This window comes from Artemia franciscana, chromosome 4 (assembly GCF_032884065.1).
Source record: "Artemia franciscana chromosome 4, ASM3288406v1, whole genome shotgun sequence".
NCBI classification, from domain to species: domain Eukaryota; kingdom Metazoa; phylum Arthropoda; class Branchiopoda; order Anostraca; family Artemiidae; genus Artemia; species Artemia franciscana.
Window position 1 is genome coordinate 32903279 of NC_088866.1, and position 17531 is coordinate 32920809.

At 34.9% G+C, this 17531-nt stretch overlaps 1 protein-coding gene across 1 annotated transcript in view; it reads right to left on the minus strand.

The window, feature by feature from the left end:
* Positions 1-400: 400 nt before the first annotated feature.
* Positions 401-17531, minus strand: part of LOC136026313 (myosin-2-like) — a 62495-nt gene continuing 45364 nt past the window's right edge. Inside the window, exons 8-11 of the mRNA XM_065702734.1 lie at positions 14875-15138; positions 12938-13197; positions 5646-5894; positions 401-2764 (exon numbers count right to left, since the gene is read on the minus strand). Coding sequence (XP_065558806.1) covers positions 2760-2764; positions 5646-5894; positions 12938-13197; positions 14875-15138 — 778 coding nt within the window. The 3' untranslated portion in view covers positions 401-2759. The remainder of the gene's footprint in view (positions 2765-5645; positions 5895-12937; positions 13198-14874; positions 15139-17531) is intronic.

Genomic DNA, 17531 nt, shown 5'->3' on the forward strand with positions numbered 1-17531 from the left:
CTAACATATATATTTCCTTCTACTTTTTGATTCTTCTGATTCTCGCTGTCTCTTTTCTAATGACAGTTCATTTTTTTCTTCACTTTAGTTCTGCCACGTTTTAAGTCTCACTTTCACTTATAATTTTCATTGTCACTTATCTTCTAACCGCACAATTCTTTGTCGTTACTGTCGCAAAACTTCTAACCATATATTTCTTTGTTATTCATTTTATTTTTGATTCGTTCCGATCGTCGTTGTCGCAGATCTCGCAACCACATTTTTTTTTTCTTGTTCAATTTCGTTTTTGACTCGCTGTAGGTCTCGCTGCCGCTTATCTTTTAACCGCATATTTCTCTGTTCTTCAGTGTTGTTTTTAACTAGTTATAACTGTCATTTTTGCAAGTATTCTAACCACATATTTCTTTTGGCATCATTTTAGTATATCATTACTTCAGACATTCTTTCAATTCCCTTTATATTGGCTACTCGGATTGGTCGTATCGCATTTGATTGTCTAGATTTTTTTATTTAAGAATTAACGACGCTTCTTGACTACTAAGGTCCCTGCGTCGGCCCTGCAGTGCATTCCTGCAGCGTGATTCGATCTCTGGGTCCCGTATTACCAAGCTAAGGTCAAATCCACTGCGCCACAACAGGACATCTAGATTTTTCGTCCTTACATTTACATTTTTCAAACTGGAAACCCCCGGGGATCCAATTTGCCAAAAGAAAATATAAAGCCGTTTTCGAAAAAAAAATATAAATAAAAAAACTATAAATTATTGCTCACCCAAGTTTTGATACAACCTCTCTTGGAAAAATAAAAATTCTTCTATAGATTTTGTGGCCAAAAATTTCACTATACCAGTTTTAACAAAAACCTATATAGACGATTTCGAAGCCAGGCCCGGCACTCGGCACATGGCAAACTTGTACATATTGATTCTCGTTTTAGTGGTTCAATTTTCATCAAAATTTCGTCAAATATCAATTTGTTGTGGTTTTTTTTAAGTTGAATTCCAATTGTGTGCCAGGAAATGGACGTAACAGGTATGATTACTCTAGTTTTACCGCAGTTCTGTAAGAATAACTATGTAAACAACTACTCACTTATTGTTCTTTGCGCAAAGAGCCATCTGGTAACATTTATTTTTGACAATAAAACCTACAAAGAAAGTTTACTGATTTTTATAAAGTCCGATGTTCTTTTTCCGAGGACAGTTTGACTCGTGCTCCGCTTTTCATCCGATTTTTGACCGTTTTTGGTCATGTTATTTTTGCCGGATTCTCCTTTTTGTTTTACTGTTTTCTTTGTTCGTTTTTTAGTGTTTTTTTCCCTGTCTTTTTACATACGTTTTAGACCTTTTTTTTCTTGGTTCATCTGGTATGCGTCCAGCAAGGAGAGTCCATTATGTGGATATTATAAACATGTTGAACGGAATAGATTCTGATTTGTCTGAGCTTTCCGACTTGCCAAACTCAGATGACGAAGGGGAGGATTGGACACCTCCAAAAGTGCGAAACAAGAGTGATGATGCTGAACTGTTATCAGAAAGTGTTGACAAAGAGGATGCTGTACCAAATGGCACGGTAGTACCAGGACAAAGGTGCGTCGACTGATCTTTAAAACTACCACATTTAGAAAAGATGTTCAAGATTGTAGCCACAGTCAGATGGACGAAAAGAGCCTGTAGAATAGTTCAATGAGTATTTTGATTCGAACTATCGTGAACTTGCAGCAGAACAAACTAACGTATACTCTGTCCAAGAAACAAAGAAGAGTGTCGGTACTACTGCTACAGAAATAAACAAATTCATTGGAATTCACATTACTCTGAATTCGTATGAGTATCCAAGATATCAAATGTACTGGAACAGCCAAACTCACGTGCCACTTAACCTTAAATTTCAGCAGGTTTTGACAACTTCAGAATTTCTTTCACTTGGTCGATAAGAAAGGCCAAGGATCCTCAGAACCCGGATCGATTGTGGTAGGTGCATCAGAACCCGGATCGGTTGTGGTAGCTGATCCCCCTCGGGAGAGAAATGATGCAGTTCATTCTCTTAAATTATGCTAATAAATATGACACCCCTCATATTATTTTTTATTCCAAAATTAAAGCTGTAAAAAAATTTTCCCCAGCTCATGATCTATGTAGATCGCTTTTTCAGGTCAAAATGTCCAAAGATTCCAATTTTCCTAAGTGTTTTAGGAACGTTCTGATTCTCGCTGTCACCTATTATTCTCACAGCCACTTATCTTCTAACCATATATTTCATTTTTCTCGCTGTGGTATATCTTTTAACCGCATAGTTTTTTCTTCATTTATGTTTTTAATTCGCTCTGCTCCTCGTTTTTGCATGTCTTCCAACCGCACATTTCTTCGCTCTTCCCTTTTGATTTTGATTCGTTTTAATTATCGCAGTCGCTTATCTTCAAGCCAGATATTTTTTTCTGTTCTTCCCTTTCATTTTTTACCTGTTGTAATTGTCGTTGTCGCAAATATTCTAACCCTATATTATTTGTTCGTCATTTTCGTTTATCATTACCTCAGAAAATAGCGACGAAAACCACACTGCCTTTCCATAACAAACAAATACAAAGTTGAAACAATAGAAAAATCTTTTCAAGACAGTGGAAGTCAATTCAGTGAATATTTCGGCCCTATGTCCAAGGGGTCGTTATATGGATGACGCAATTTCACTTTGGAATTATGGGAAAGCTGAACTTCGGGGCTTCTTAGATCATCTTAACACTTATGATCGAAATTTGCAGTTCACCCTAGAAGTTGAAATTGAATATAAACTACCGTTTTTAAATGTAAACAATTGAAATTAGTGTCAAAATAAATAATAATATTTCTTTGAACAGGGACTTAGGAGACTACTCACTAAATTTTTTATACTCAAATTTAATTAAAAATCATCTAACAAAATATTTTACTAAACTGATTTGTAATAGTATTGAACCAGTTACGAAAAGGCCTTTAAGGCAGACTGCTAAAAATGCAAGGTTGGCTCTGAGAAATTGCATTTAATCATTTTGTTCTTTTTTGTTTGAATGAATTTATCATCTCACTTCACTCTTTTTGTCAGTCCTGGTTGAACTTCGTTGAAGTAAGGATGCTAGGGCTGTTTTTAAAAAAGTTTTAAAAAAACATTATTAGTTTTAACTTTCGCATTTTAATGTAAGTTTATTTATGTATACATATTCTTTTCTCTCTCTCTCTTTCTCGTATTGTGCTGAAGACGGCCTTTGGACATAGGGCCAAAATATTCACAGAATTGATTTCCACTGTCCTGAAAAGATTTTCCCTATTGTTTCAACTTTGTATTTGTATGTCCTTAATTCAGATATTTTTCATAATCCTTTACCTTTGGTGCTCAGATGTGTTCTGTCAAATTTGATGGTCAAGGTTACTCATTTGTCCATTAGGCATTACTAAAATACTTGAAACATCTTTTACAAATATACTCATTACACTTGGTATTTTATATTTAGCTTTGTTCCTTGTGTAATGCTGCAAGCGTCATAGATAGCATAAGCGATACAATCACCCCCCCCCCGGAGGGGGATTGGGTAATTATGTAATTTATTATCTTGAAATGTGATCATACATATAACGTTAATATCGTTAATATTTTTTCAACAATTAAGACGTTTAACACACTTTTTCAAACTTGCAACCTATATAGATTGTTTATTTAGTCCACAAAATCTCAGGTTACCAATTTTCCACAAAATTAGGTCGTTTTTGTAGGTAAAAAAAAAATCTAAGATGCCAATTTTTGAAAATATTTTTGACACGTTTTGATTTTTGCTGTTACTTCTAATTCTTGCTGCCGCTTATCTTCTAACCATATATTTCTATTTTTCTCGCTTTAGCATAACTATTAACCACATATTTTTCCTTTCTTCATTTTCATTTTTGATACGTTCTGCTCCGCGTTGTTGCATGTTTTGTAAACACATGTTTCTTTGTTCTTCACTTTGTTTCTGGGTCGTTTTAATTCTCGCTGTTAATTAACTTCTAACCCAGTATGCTGTTGTTGTTCTTCACTTTCAGTTTTGACTCGCTGTAATTGCCATTGTCACAAGTATTCTAGCCCCATATTTCTTTTTTCCTCATTTTCGCTATTCATTGCTTCATACTTTCTTTTCAATACCCTTTACCTTAGCTGCACGAATTGGTTTTGTCATATTTGATGGTCTACGTTATTAATTTGTCATCCAGGAGCTACTAAACTATTTTAAGCTTCAAGTGTTATGAGTCAGACTACAAAAGGCGATTCCAGCATTTTCATTATACATAGAGAACAAAAACGTAAAGTAACAATTGTTTAAAATGAACAAACTGAACAATCAAATAAAGCAAGATCCAATGTGACCTGAGAAATACAAATTTACTATGGATGACAATGAACAATTAAGACAATCAAATGTGACAAGACCAATCTAAGCAGCTAGGGCAAAGGGCATTGAAAAAATATGTCTAAAGTAGTGATAAACGAGAATGAAGAACATAAAATTTGTGGTTTTAATACTTACAAAAGTGGCAATTGCAACGAGTCAAAAACGAAAGCGGAAAACAAAGAAATATTCCGTTAAAAGTTAAGCGCCATTAAAAATTATAACGAGTCAAAACCGAAAGTGAAAAAAATAGAAGAATATGGGTACAAAACGTGTGTCAACGAAGGCCAGGACGAATTAAAATTGAAAATGAAAAACAAACTGGGTGTTCGAAGCAGTTTCATAATATCAACAAACAATGAATTAACAATCACTTAAAAAGAGCATATTGGACCATCAAATGAGACACGTCAAGAGGACAACCTGAGAAATCTACGGGTGAAAATGAACAAACTAGACCATCAAATGAAACAAAACCCATCCGAACAGTTAAGGTAAGGGGCATTGAAAAAATACTGGTCAGAATCTGGAGACGGTTAGGTTGAGATGAGAGGGGCTCAAAGAGTCTGTTAGTGTCCTGGCAGTAAGGCAGCCCCAGCTATTTGGTCAAGCTTTTCTATCCCTCACTACTAACAGGAAGCCCGAGCAGTACACCTCGTGGCGGTAGACCGATGGACTTTTCGACGAGCCACACGCCTCTCAAGTCGAGTGCAAACGCAAACAGGGTGCCGTGAGTCTGGGATGCTTACGGTCAAAGAAACTCCCACGCAATGTATAAATGAAGAATAAATGGTCTTAACAGTTTGTCATTTACTACGGCTTTTCCAGCTTTAAGTGACACGGATCTCACATAACCTAATGGATCTGGAAGAAATATTGCGAGAGACAAACAACTATGCTAAAGGTTACATGAAAACGTGATAAATAGGGGATGATGTCTTTCAGCCGACTGATTCACTGGATCCACAGACTCGGTTGGAAGACAAGCAACAATGAGAATCAATATATAAGAGCCTGCCATGTAGCTAAACCAAGGAGCAGCAGCTAAGCCACCAGTCATATATATATATATATATATATATATATATATATATATATATATATATATATATATATATATATATATATATATATATATATATATATATATATATATATATATATATATATATATATATATATATATAGAGAGAGAGAGAGAGAGAGAGAGAGAGAAAGAGAGAGAAAGAAATTAAGTCATTGGTCTACTTACTTTTTGTGAAACTCTTAACCCCTTCTTTCTGGCTGACAAGTCTTAGCTCTGCTTTTGCCTTACAACTCCAGCTTGCGTAGTCACTGTCTGCAGTACCCTGGAGAAAAAATCCCAAATATGAATTCTCCTTCCGTGCCGAAATTCTCCATTGCAGATTCCTGACTATTGTAGCATCAGACAGACTACTTCCTAGAGCTTTAGTAAAGTTGGGTATCATATATCTGAATGTGGCTTCTGGTCTTGATTCATCTGTAACATTAGATAACAAATGTAATGATTCTGAATAAGTTAAATCTTTATAATATTTAACTGCAGCCATAGATCTGATAAGATTTATTTGGCAAAACAAACCTATCACAAATCATGAGAAACCCAACTTAAACACTGAAAGAATAATAAAAAGAAAGAAAAAAGGGGTACCATCAAGATAAATGTGTTAATGTTCAGTAAGAAAAACAATATATAACAAAAAATAATGCAAAAGATTAAAAAAGTCCAAAAAGTTCAGATAAAAAGTTAAATATGGTAGTCATTATATTTAGGCAAATAACAATAGAAATAGTGTTATTCAGACTTCAAGAAAGGTTTGACACACTTCAGGGCTGGACAGACACGACGTTTTCAAGCTAAAACAGCCCTGTTCTTGCTGGGTTTTAACAATTTTTTTTTTATACATTATCACTTAATTTGAGCACTTTTTACTAAGACTTGTTTAGAATTAAGGTACCTTTAAAAATCGGAGACTATATGCAGTGCACCCCCCCCCCCAAAGTGTCAATTGTGGTGATAACCACAAATCATTGGAAAAAATCTGTCGTAAATAAATAAATGGAAGGAGAAATCTAAAATAATCGAAGAGGAAAAAGAAACATAAGCCAATCTATTACGATTAAGCAATACAAAGATGCTTCTAAACAAATCAACCCAATCCTCAACTACTACCAGCTCTAGTCCTTGGTGTCCAAATCAGGTCAGCACTTCCAAAGTCCTCTTTTAGACCTATACAAACTTATCACTATCCCTAAACAAGCATCGCAGCTTCATCTGGTCACTCCAAGATCCATAAAGTAAATACCAAATTCAACAATTTTGGAGACAAGTGTCAAATCCAGGATTTTGAAAGAGGGATGGGGACAGCAATTTTAGCACCTCCTTTCGTTTGCCAGATTTAAGGGGGATCGGGGCTAGAATTTAGAATTAAAATTTTAGAATTAAATATTAGTCTACACGACTTTAAAACTGAAGAAAAGTTTTTTTTTTGCAAAATATTCTCAGCCCTTACACTTTGGACTCGGCTAATTCAGTCATCAAGTTATATTTTTCAATTAAAAACCCGAAAAGCTGCTAGGATTCAATGCAGCTTCTTTCCCAATTCAATATTTCACAGGAGCTAAGCATAAACATATGCAGGGAACTGGTTAAATAATATTTCAAAAAGCCCTCTCTCTTAGTGTTTACGCTAAACTTTGACTTTTTGCTACTTACTTTAAGTTGATTTTTTTTTTTAATAAACAGCTGGAGCTATCTGATTGTATGCATTACAATAGCATAAATGTTTATGTCCTCAGGAAACTAACTTACTTTTTGTTTTAAAGTTTTCTTGCGATGCTTCTGATGTTAAAGACAGGAGAGGAACTGTAAAGAGTGTTGAATAGGGAATCAAATAATATCACTAATATATTTATGTATGTATCAATTTATTGCCCATCATACATTTAAGATACAACACTGATGGAGTATAAAGAAAGAAAAGGGAAATAATTAATAAGTTTTGACAAATACAAGCAAAGGACTGACAAAAAAAAGAAAGAAAAAAAAATACAAATAAGACAATTATATGTAAGACCAGACATATTATCAAATACTACTGCTACTAACAAATCGGTGCAGCACTAAGCCGCCTGAGGCCGGTACAGCTACGCACGCAACCCCTTTGAGTTTATAGTCAGAGTTTAACCTGTCAACATCTCTCTAAGTTCAAAGCAACTATACCAGAGACATTCCGTGATTGTTGACCTTTGCATGGCCAAATGCAAAACTAAAGCAATATTGGCCAAATGGTGCAGACTATGAGTTACATCTAATTCAATTAAATGTGCTAATTTTGACTCTTGGTTACACGCAGGGGCCGAAAAGTGGACCAGGATAGATATTACCCATTGGAATAACTCCTGGATATACCTTGATTGCTCCACTAAATCCAAGATAAACCTTACTTCTTCTCCGGGTCTTTATCTACCCCCTTCTGGCTTTCCTGGAATACCTCGCACCCCTGTTGAAAGAAACAGAATTCCTAACATCTTAAGTGACCTAGGTAGTCCTATTACATTTCCTGATCCTCCACACAGCCAGCTTTTTTTTGACCGAAAAACCGACTGTACCTCATGAGGATGGGCCTAGTTCAGTCAGTCCTAAAATTTCCCATTCCCCACCCCAGCACCAATATCTTGAAGGTCTTTTTGAAGGTTCAACGCACCTATCAAGCCAAGCCACTGAATGCAGCATGGATAAGTCTCTTCAAACAGATAGCGTAACGGCAGCCCCCCTCCCCACAACCAGATTTTAGAAAAAATATTGACTTTAAAAGAAAAGTTAACGGATGTGTTAATGATTATTACAGATTTTTTGTCAATTTACAAAAAGGATTCAGGAAGTCAACCTACACATACGTCCTTCCCTAACGAGGTAAATAACATTTAAGTCTCTCGTCATCAAAGAATTGCAATGTCCTGAAGCTCAATGAATATTAATGAAGGAAGTAGAGGATTAAGTTCATCAACTTTAGCCACTAAAAGTGACTGAAATTTTAGTTCAGAAATTGTACCTGACCTCAATTTTACCTTCGTTCAACTTATTCAAAACCTTATTATCAAAAATTACAAGTTTTTTAAGCAAGGAAATTGCAAATTAGGTCCAAAGTGTCCTTAAAATCATGGATCTATTGCCCATAACCACAAAAAAACGAAATGAAGCTAGTCCAAAAGTGTTTCCGTTTTTATGGCACTTGGTATTTACCAAGTGACGCATAGCGATCGCAATTTCTGTCTGTCTGTCGGTCCCGCTTTTGCTAGTTCGGGCGCTTCCAGGAACGATGAAAGTTGGCAGGCGTATCAGGGACTGAACCAGATTAAATTAGAAATAGTCACTTCCCCAATTCGACCATCTGGGACGGTTAATTCGGAAAAATTAGAAAAAATGGGGCATTTTTAATTTACGAACGGGTTATCAGATCTTAATGAAATTTGATATATATAGAAGGATATCGTGTCTCAGAGCTCTTATTTTAAATCCCAACCGGATCCGATGACATTAGGGGAAGCTGGAGGGGGGAACCGGAAATCTTGGAAAACGCTTAAAGTGGAGATAGGGATGAAACATGGTGGGAAGAATAAACACGATTCCTAGATAGGTGATTGACATAACCGGACCAAATCCGCTCTCTTTGGAGGAGTTAGGGGGGGAGGTGTTCCAGTGCTTTAGCGAGTTCTGTGCTTCTGGAAGTGCTAGGGCGATGAACATTGGTAGGCGTGTTAGGGACCTGCATCTGGCAGGTCCCTAAAACCCATCTGGGGGGAGGGGCAGGAGGGAGGGGAAATCATGAAAAATGAGGTATGTTTATCTCACGAATAGGTGATCGGATCTTAATGAAACTTGATATATAGAAATTTTTTATGTCTCAGATGCTCCATTTTCAATTCGGATTGGATCCAGAAACATTTGGGGGGGGGGGGGTGGAGGAGGGAAACAAAAATCTTGGAGACCGGAAATCTTGGAAAACGCTTAGAGTGGAGAGATCAGAATAAAAATTTGACGAGAAGAATAAGCACAAGCTCTAGATACGTTATTGACATAACCGGGCCAGATCCAATCTCTTTGGGGGACTGGAAGGATTTCTAGTGCTTTGGCGAGTTCGGAAATAAGCACAAGCTCTAGATGCGTGATTAACATAACCAGACAGGATCCACTTTCTTTGTGGGAGTTGGGGGTGGGGTTCCAGTTCTTTGGCGAGTTCGGTGATTCTGGACATGCTAGGATGATAAAAATTGGTAGGCGTGTCAGGGACCTGCACAAATTGACTTGATAACAGTCATTTTCCCGATTTAACCATCTGGAAGCTGAAGGCTCTTGGCTCTTCCGACCTCATCACAAGTGCCATATGAGCTGTTGTATATAACAAGTGTAACCAAATAAATTTCGCAAAAATCGAAGTGTCCAAAAAGAGCCAAATAAAAGTTCTCACTGATGAGGTTTTCAATCAGGGGACTGAAATTAATATCACTGGCAACAGATTAGCTACGCTTGAAATCGAAAAACTTGATAAAAATCTCATATTGTAGAATGTCCCAAATGAAACAATATCTGCAACAAAAGAAATTTTTTCGAGTGTTGTATCTTCAGGCTCTCGTCATTTACCGACGTCAACATGAAATTAATTTTTGAATTAAAATCGAACAGTTATGGGTATCAAACCATGGCTAATTGTAGATAATAATGGCTAATTGTGAAGAGCACCCCCCCCCCGAAGCTCAAAAAATGCAGAAGAATCTCCTTGCGAAAAAAGCAAATCTACATGAACTCGGTTTTGAAGTTTGGGTCTGTAAAAGTCCCCCCCCCCAATTCTGTATTTCAACTGTCCAAATGGTACGTATGCAAAATACCTATGGACTGACCCTTTCCTTGAAATCACCCCACCGCAAAATTATCATCAAATTATTATCTGCGATCTAGTGCTGCTAATAAAGTTGTGTCCCACTTTGAACATAACTTGGCTGGTGTTAGTCGAGGTTGATTTGACACTCAGAATGAATCAATGGAGTAAAGAATTAATATAATATCGTGGTACTTTTCCTACTCCCTCCGTTTGTTGATTATTAATGGAGTTAAGTATATAGATTTCTTTTGATTTGTCAGGGTCCTTATTTGTTTGTTTTTTTCATTACATCCTTTTTTGCTTTGTACACTTTATTAGGGAAGTAAAAAATTATTATTTTCTTGTATTGATTGAGTTCATATTTAATCAATTGCAAAGTACCTAATCCTTAGCCAAGATTTTTTTTTCTTTCACGCTACGTCAGTTTTAATTGTTTTCAATACTTTCATTGTATCCAATAGAGTCATCAATTATCGCAATGTTTAGTTTCTTAATCTCTTTGTTTCGTAATATACTCATATCTCACCTGCTTTAACAGGCTTCACACAAATATATCTTGTTAAGATCTTCACTGGTCATTTGCCAAGATAAATAGTAAGTTATATTCTTTAATAGGGGTATGGCTAATCATCTTTTATTCTATGTTTAATGCATATTTGTTAACATGAATAAGTTGCCTTTTTTGGTGCCTATAGTGGATGTCAATTGTTAATTTGACGCCCACTTTGATTTCATCAAAGTAAATAATGATTACATTTCCGGTGACATTATTTTTCATGTTTTCAATCTACGCAAATTTTTCGATTATGATTTGTGATATTAAAATGGAGTTTAATTGATTAAAATTGCAATTAGTCTTTTTTTTTCTTCCCATGTTCTATCCCCTCTTGTCTCATGTATTATTAATGAAACAATTATTTTTTTTGTTTTTATAGAAGAATTTTGTTCCCCGTTCTCAATGATATATTTGTATTTGGAGAATTTCTTAATTTGTTAGAAATATTTGGGCACCTTTCGGAAGTGAAAGGGATACAGAAGGTGTTGCATGGTTAGAAAGGTCGTGTGCGCTAAGCGACTAGACAATAATCAAAGTATTGCCCTGATAATAATAGCGAAGTTAACTTTGAATTTCTTTTTCTTAGTTCATGAAGTAGTTAGACAATTGATTGGTATATTTTACCAGAGTGTTTATCTGTGTCAAAGATAGAGTCACCGTGAGATAGGGCTTGTAACTCTTAGTTATGGATAGCAGTTTCAATGTCCTTCAGCAACTCAGAAATTAAATGAACTAGAAAGCAACAAAATAGATTTTCCGTGTAGATGTAATGATGTTTTGGGTGGAATTTTGGACCTTGAGTGCGGTATTCGTTGTAGCTCGAAGGTTCGAATTATGTTTTACCGTATGAGATTGGTCCTATATGCCGTAAACCTGGAAATTTTTAATATTTTAAATCTGAATTGCCAAGGGCTAAAGTCATGTTATAGCCTTATGGACGATATAGCTAATATTTCTGTTTTTTTTTTTCAGCGATAGCTTTAACTGAGAAATGGATTAATGATCATAATTCAGAGTTGCTTGGTCTAGCTAGAGGAATATAATTTTTACACAAAAAAGGCAATTACGTCAATGTGGGAACCTTGCGGTGTATATTAGATCGGATATTGAAGTGGGGATTTGGAGCGATTGAACTATTTATAGGGCGATGGTGTTTGAGTCACTAGTGCTTCATCTTCATTTAGGTGTTTATTCTTGCTATTTAATAGTTCTCTACTGCCCAACCACTACCTCGTATAATGAGTTCTTTGATCTTTTGGAGCAGCAGCTTGAGAAGTTGTCTGTGAATCTCCCGTGTTATCTTTGGATGATCTAAAAGTTGACCTGATTGAAATAAATGCAAAGAGCAGGCGACTATTAAATATTTTCGTATCATTTGCATTACTTCCATCAATCAACGAGGGTCACGGATACATCCGCAACATGTATTGATAATATATTCTCAATGTTAACCCTGATTCACCCGTGTTATTGTTAATGACATATCTGACCCTTTTGGTGTGTTTTCTAGACATGCTATTCCTCTAAAAAATAGTTGTAGGTTAAAGAATGAGTTTTCTTGGCATTATGTAAATAAAACAATTTTCTTGTGTTAATAAGAATTTTTTATCTCAAATGAATTGGATAATATTTTATCAATTGCATCTAATAATGAAGAGAGGTTTAATTTGTTTTACCAGAATATCTCAAGTGAATTAGAAAAGCACTGTCAAAAGAAAAAAGAATAGCGAATGACAACCCAAAAGAAGCCAAGGGTTACTGCAAACCTTCTAAAGTTGATGCGTATTAGAGACCAACTTTAAAAAAAAAACGATCAATCATAAATGCGATTTAAACAATAGAATAATCATTGCAATGCTCTGAACCAGTTATTGAGAAGAACCAAAAGAGAATTTTACTCGAGGAAGTATCAGGATGTCCGCCAAAGACACATGATTAAAGAAGTACTTCAGCAGCCAACGAAATCGATTCCACTTGGAATAGTTCATCAAGAAGGTAAAATACCCAAAAGGGCAGGGTGGCATTAAATCAAAACACTGATGTAGAGTTCCGTAGTTATTTCCAGTGATTAAAAAAAAAACTTACTTTTATCTTTTTCATCTGTCAACGCACATAGTTCATTTTGTAATTTCTCCAATTCTATTTTCAAAACATTCTCTCGACCTAGGGCTTCTTCAAGCTGATCCTTAGTTTTTGCCAATTGTATTAAGTCACTTTCATTTTTAAGTAAAGAACTTTCTAATGAAGACTTCAGTTGGCTTGCCTCTTTTTCAGTTTGTTCTAATGCATGAACTGTGGCAGCGTTTTTTTCCTCAAGTGAGGAAATTTGTTCTGCGTGTTTGTAACTGAAAGAAAAGATCGTTGTACAATCTTTAGAATTTACAAATGTTCAAATGGACTGAAACTGATGTAAGACAGGGAAGAAGATAAACAATTAAGAGGCCTTCATAGCAACGAAACCACCTAAAAGTGAGAACTCTTATGGGATTTTTATATTTCAGGGAAGGGGGTAATTGAGATCTATTAATCTATGGGCACAACAAGATTATGGGAGCAGGACAAAAAGGTTATATAATATCCAACAGGGATAATGCAAATTATTTCAAACTATTTAGGCAATGCAAAACCCCGTGCTTGTTATAGCTCATTTCAATCAACTACAACTAGTTCTCATTATCGACAGGTAATGAAAACCATTTTCTTTCAAAAAGAATAGTTTTTTCGAAGGAAATACTTTTCAGCCAATGAAACAAATTCTCTTTCAAGAAGAATGGCTTTTACCTGCTGTGAGTGACAAAATAAAATACAATTGATTACACTAAGCTATTTTTAATAGAATGATTCTTAGCAAGCAGGATGTGATGCTAGGTTTAGAAAAAGACAAAATAAAATGACTTAAATAAAACTACCCTTCTCCAACTTCATTATCCTATTTTGCTGTACTTCTGACTGCAGAATTCCTTTCCTTTTCTTTATTAAACAGGAGAGTTTGTTTTTTATTTTTCTTATCTATCGTAAGTGAAGTTTTCTCTTTGATAAAATTTGTTTCGTTTTTTTTATTTATCATGCGTTTCCCAATTATTTTCAGAGGCAACGCTCAAGCATTGTCTATAGTAAACAGCCATAAAGCTTAAGTCTATTATCCTTCATTTATTTTTTTTCTCCAAGTAACTTCATATGAACTGTCTGGAAAAAAAATATTTTGAAATGGGAAACGTTTAAAAAGTTGAATCTTTGGAAATCGAAAACAAAATGATATTAATTAAAAACTTCAAAAAAAGAAGTTTTTCTTCAACTTCAACTTTTTCTTTATTCCACTTAAAAAATTCCGATAAATTTTCCAGAGAAGCTTTCCAGAGAAATTGCCTACGGATTGTTCTTGGTACCTGGCTGACAGACCGTGTTTTAAACAGTAGACTGTACGAAAAATTTGGTTCATTCCCACTTTCTAGGGGTATAATGAAAGAAAGATTGAGATAGCTAGGCCACGTTCTGAGGATGAAGGATGACAGATTGCCGAAGATTGTCCTTTTCGGCCAACCGTGTAAAGCTAGACGGAAAGAAGGCCGCCCTCACCTTTGGTAAGAGGATGTAATAAAAAAAGATTGGCTGTGTTGGCCTCAGACGGCTTGGTGCTGCGGTGAGTCGTTAGTAATAGTAGAACTAGTAATTGATATTTTCGTTTAAATTTATTATCGATGTTCTATTTGTATTATTTTAGTTTATCTGCTGAAGACGATCACTGTGTATTTGACAAAAGTATCCAGAGATGTTTTTGTATTTCACTGTCAAATTGAACGATTTTCAGTTTTCACTATTGAACTGTTATTTATGCATCAGACAAGCTATTTAAAATTATGAAAATTGTCACTATACCTTCCATTATGGACAGAAAATAAGTTAGTTGTGAATAGTTTTGATGTTGGAGATAACATTTCAAAGTTCAATATACGTCATAGGAAAATCTAAGGAATGATTTAGGAAAATCTATGGGGCACTTCGCCCCATTACCATTATCCTACCTGTCTTCATCTTTCTTTTTGACCACCGCAGATAGTTGATTTTGTAATTCCTTCAATTCTAGTTTCAAAGAATTCTCCCGGTCAAGGGCTTCTTCAAGTTTACCTTCAGTTTTTACCAAGAGCATTACATCACTTTCATTTTTAAGTAAAGAACTTTCTAACGAAGACTTCAGTTGACTTGCCTCTGTTTGAGTTTGTTCTAGCGCATGAACTGTGACAGTGTTTTTTTCCTCAAGTGAGGAAATTTCTTCTGTGTGTTTGTAACTGAAAGATAAGGTCGTTGTACAATCTTTAGACGTCATAAATGTTCAAATGGAAAGAAATTGTTAATTTAAGCAGTAAAAAGATTAACAAATTATTAGTTAAAGTAATATAACCATGCATATGGCGAGAATCTTAATGTAAGAGAGGGAAGATTATTGAGAATTAAGAGACCTTCATAGCCATAAAACTTTTATATCTCAGGGGATGGGGGAAATTGAGATCTGTTAATCTATGCATACAACAAGATTGTGGGAGAAGGAAGAAAAAGGTTATATAATATCCAACACGGATTATGCAAATGACTTCGAACTATTTAGGAAATGCAAACCCCACGCTCGTTATAGCTCATTTCAATCAACTGCAACTAGTTCTCATTAGCGACAGATAATTAAAAATCAAGAAGAATAATTTTTTCAAAGGAAATATTTTTCAACGGATGAAACAAATTCTCTTTCAAGAAGAATAGCTTTATTTACTGTGAGTGACAAAATAAAATGCAGTTGATTGCATTAAGCTATTTTTAATAGGGTGAGTCTTAGCAAGCAGGAAGTGACGCTAGGTTTAAAAAGATAAAACTAAATTACTTAAATAGAACTACCCTTCTCCAACCTCATTATCCTATTTTCCTTTACTTCCGACTCCAGAATTCCTTTCTTTTTCTGTGTTACACAAAAGGGTTTGTTTTTGTTTTTTCCTATCTCTCGAACGTGAAGTTTTCTGTTTGAAAAAATTGGTTCGTTTTTTATTTATCTTGCGTTTTCAAATTATTTTCAGAGCCAACGCTCATGCGTTGCCTATAGCAAAGATCCTTAGAGCTTAAGTGTATTATCCTTTATTTATTTTTTTCCCAAGTCACTTCACATGAAAGGTGTGATGAAAAAAAAAATATTTTGAAATGGGGAACGGATAACAGTCCTTTCCAAAAAAAAAAAGTTTTTCTAAGAATAGTTAAAAGCCATGCTGAACTTAAGACCAGGAGAAACAAACTCGTATACATATTCAAACTAAAAACGACCAGAAACAATACATAAGCACAAAACAAACAGAAATTATACAAACAATCATAGCAAATATTGATACAACAGGTATTTCATTATTTATATTTAATATTCAATGTAAATGAATGAATAAATCTTAAAAACGAGTTGAACTTAAATTTAATATTCAAATAAAACTAAAACGAAGGAAAATCACAATAAACAAGTGTGTAGTAACTGAATCCTTCCCTAGAAGTAAAAGTCTAAAATCTACTGCGTCATTGCAGCGTTACTGAAAACTATATGTGTCTTGGACAGACCTTGAAAAGAACTAATAAAATTAAACTAAATATTTGATATATAGTCAAAATCAATTAATAAAAGCTCAGCAGTTGAAGATTTTTTTTCCCAATAATTTTACTTTTATTTTCAATATTGCAAGTACAAAAGAAAATATTTACAATATGAGTTGTTTTCAGTAAAGTACAAATGAAGCAATAAGCTTTAGACTTTTGCAGTTAATGAAGGAACCAGCAGCCAAACGCTTGTTTTTAGTGATTTCTGTTCGTTTTAAGTTGTATTTATTCATTTACATTAATAAATATAAATACTGAAATACCTATTGTATGATTGTTTATTTGATTTCTGTTCGTTTTGGGTTTCATTTATTCTTTAATAGTAATTTCAGGTGGTTTCTAGCTTGAATGATTCTAAGGATTTATTTCTTAAGTTTTATATTGCTCTTTACTATTCTTTGAAAAGCTTCTTTTTGGGTAAGGTTTTTCTTTATTAGTGTAAACCAAAAGACCCTAAATGCGTCCAAGTTATTAACAAGGTGTATCTGCAATATCTTAGGAATAGGCATGGACATCAAGTTGAAACTTCCAAGACAATTAAAACTACAACTGCTTTTGTGTTCTTCAAGACCTTACGCCTGTGACTAAGACTACTTTCCATGGCGACTACCTGCAACTAAGACTATTTAAAACTTGACTACTTGTCATTGTGATGATGCCCAACTGTGACTGCAACTACTTAAGACTGTGACTGCTTTGACAAGCAACAACTTTCAGGAAATTTCTAGGGGGGTATTGAACAAAATTAAACCCACAATGTGCATTCTGTTCGTCAATAGGTAGAATCAGCAATATCTCAGCCGTCGATGAGTTATTGCTGATCTCATTGCTAATCCGAAAAAGAAGTTTCATTATGATCAAAGTTTCATAGCAAATTCAAGAAGACGCTCAAAAATGACCGGAGAGCAGCCAGTCTCTGCACAACTTGCCCTATTTAGATAGCCTCGCCCAAACACTGTTGGAAATTTTCATAACAAACATTTAATTTCTTCAAGCAATGTTGAGGGGGGTGCTGAACTAAAGAAAAGGCACTGTCTGCATCCAGGCCATCAATAACAAA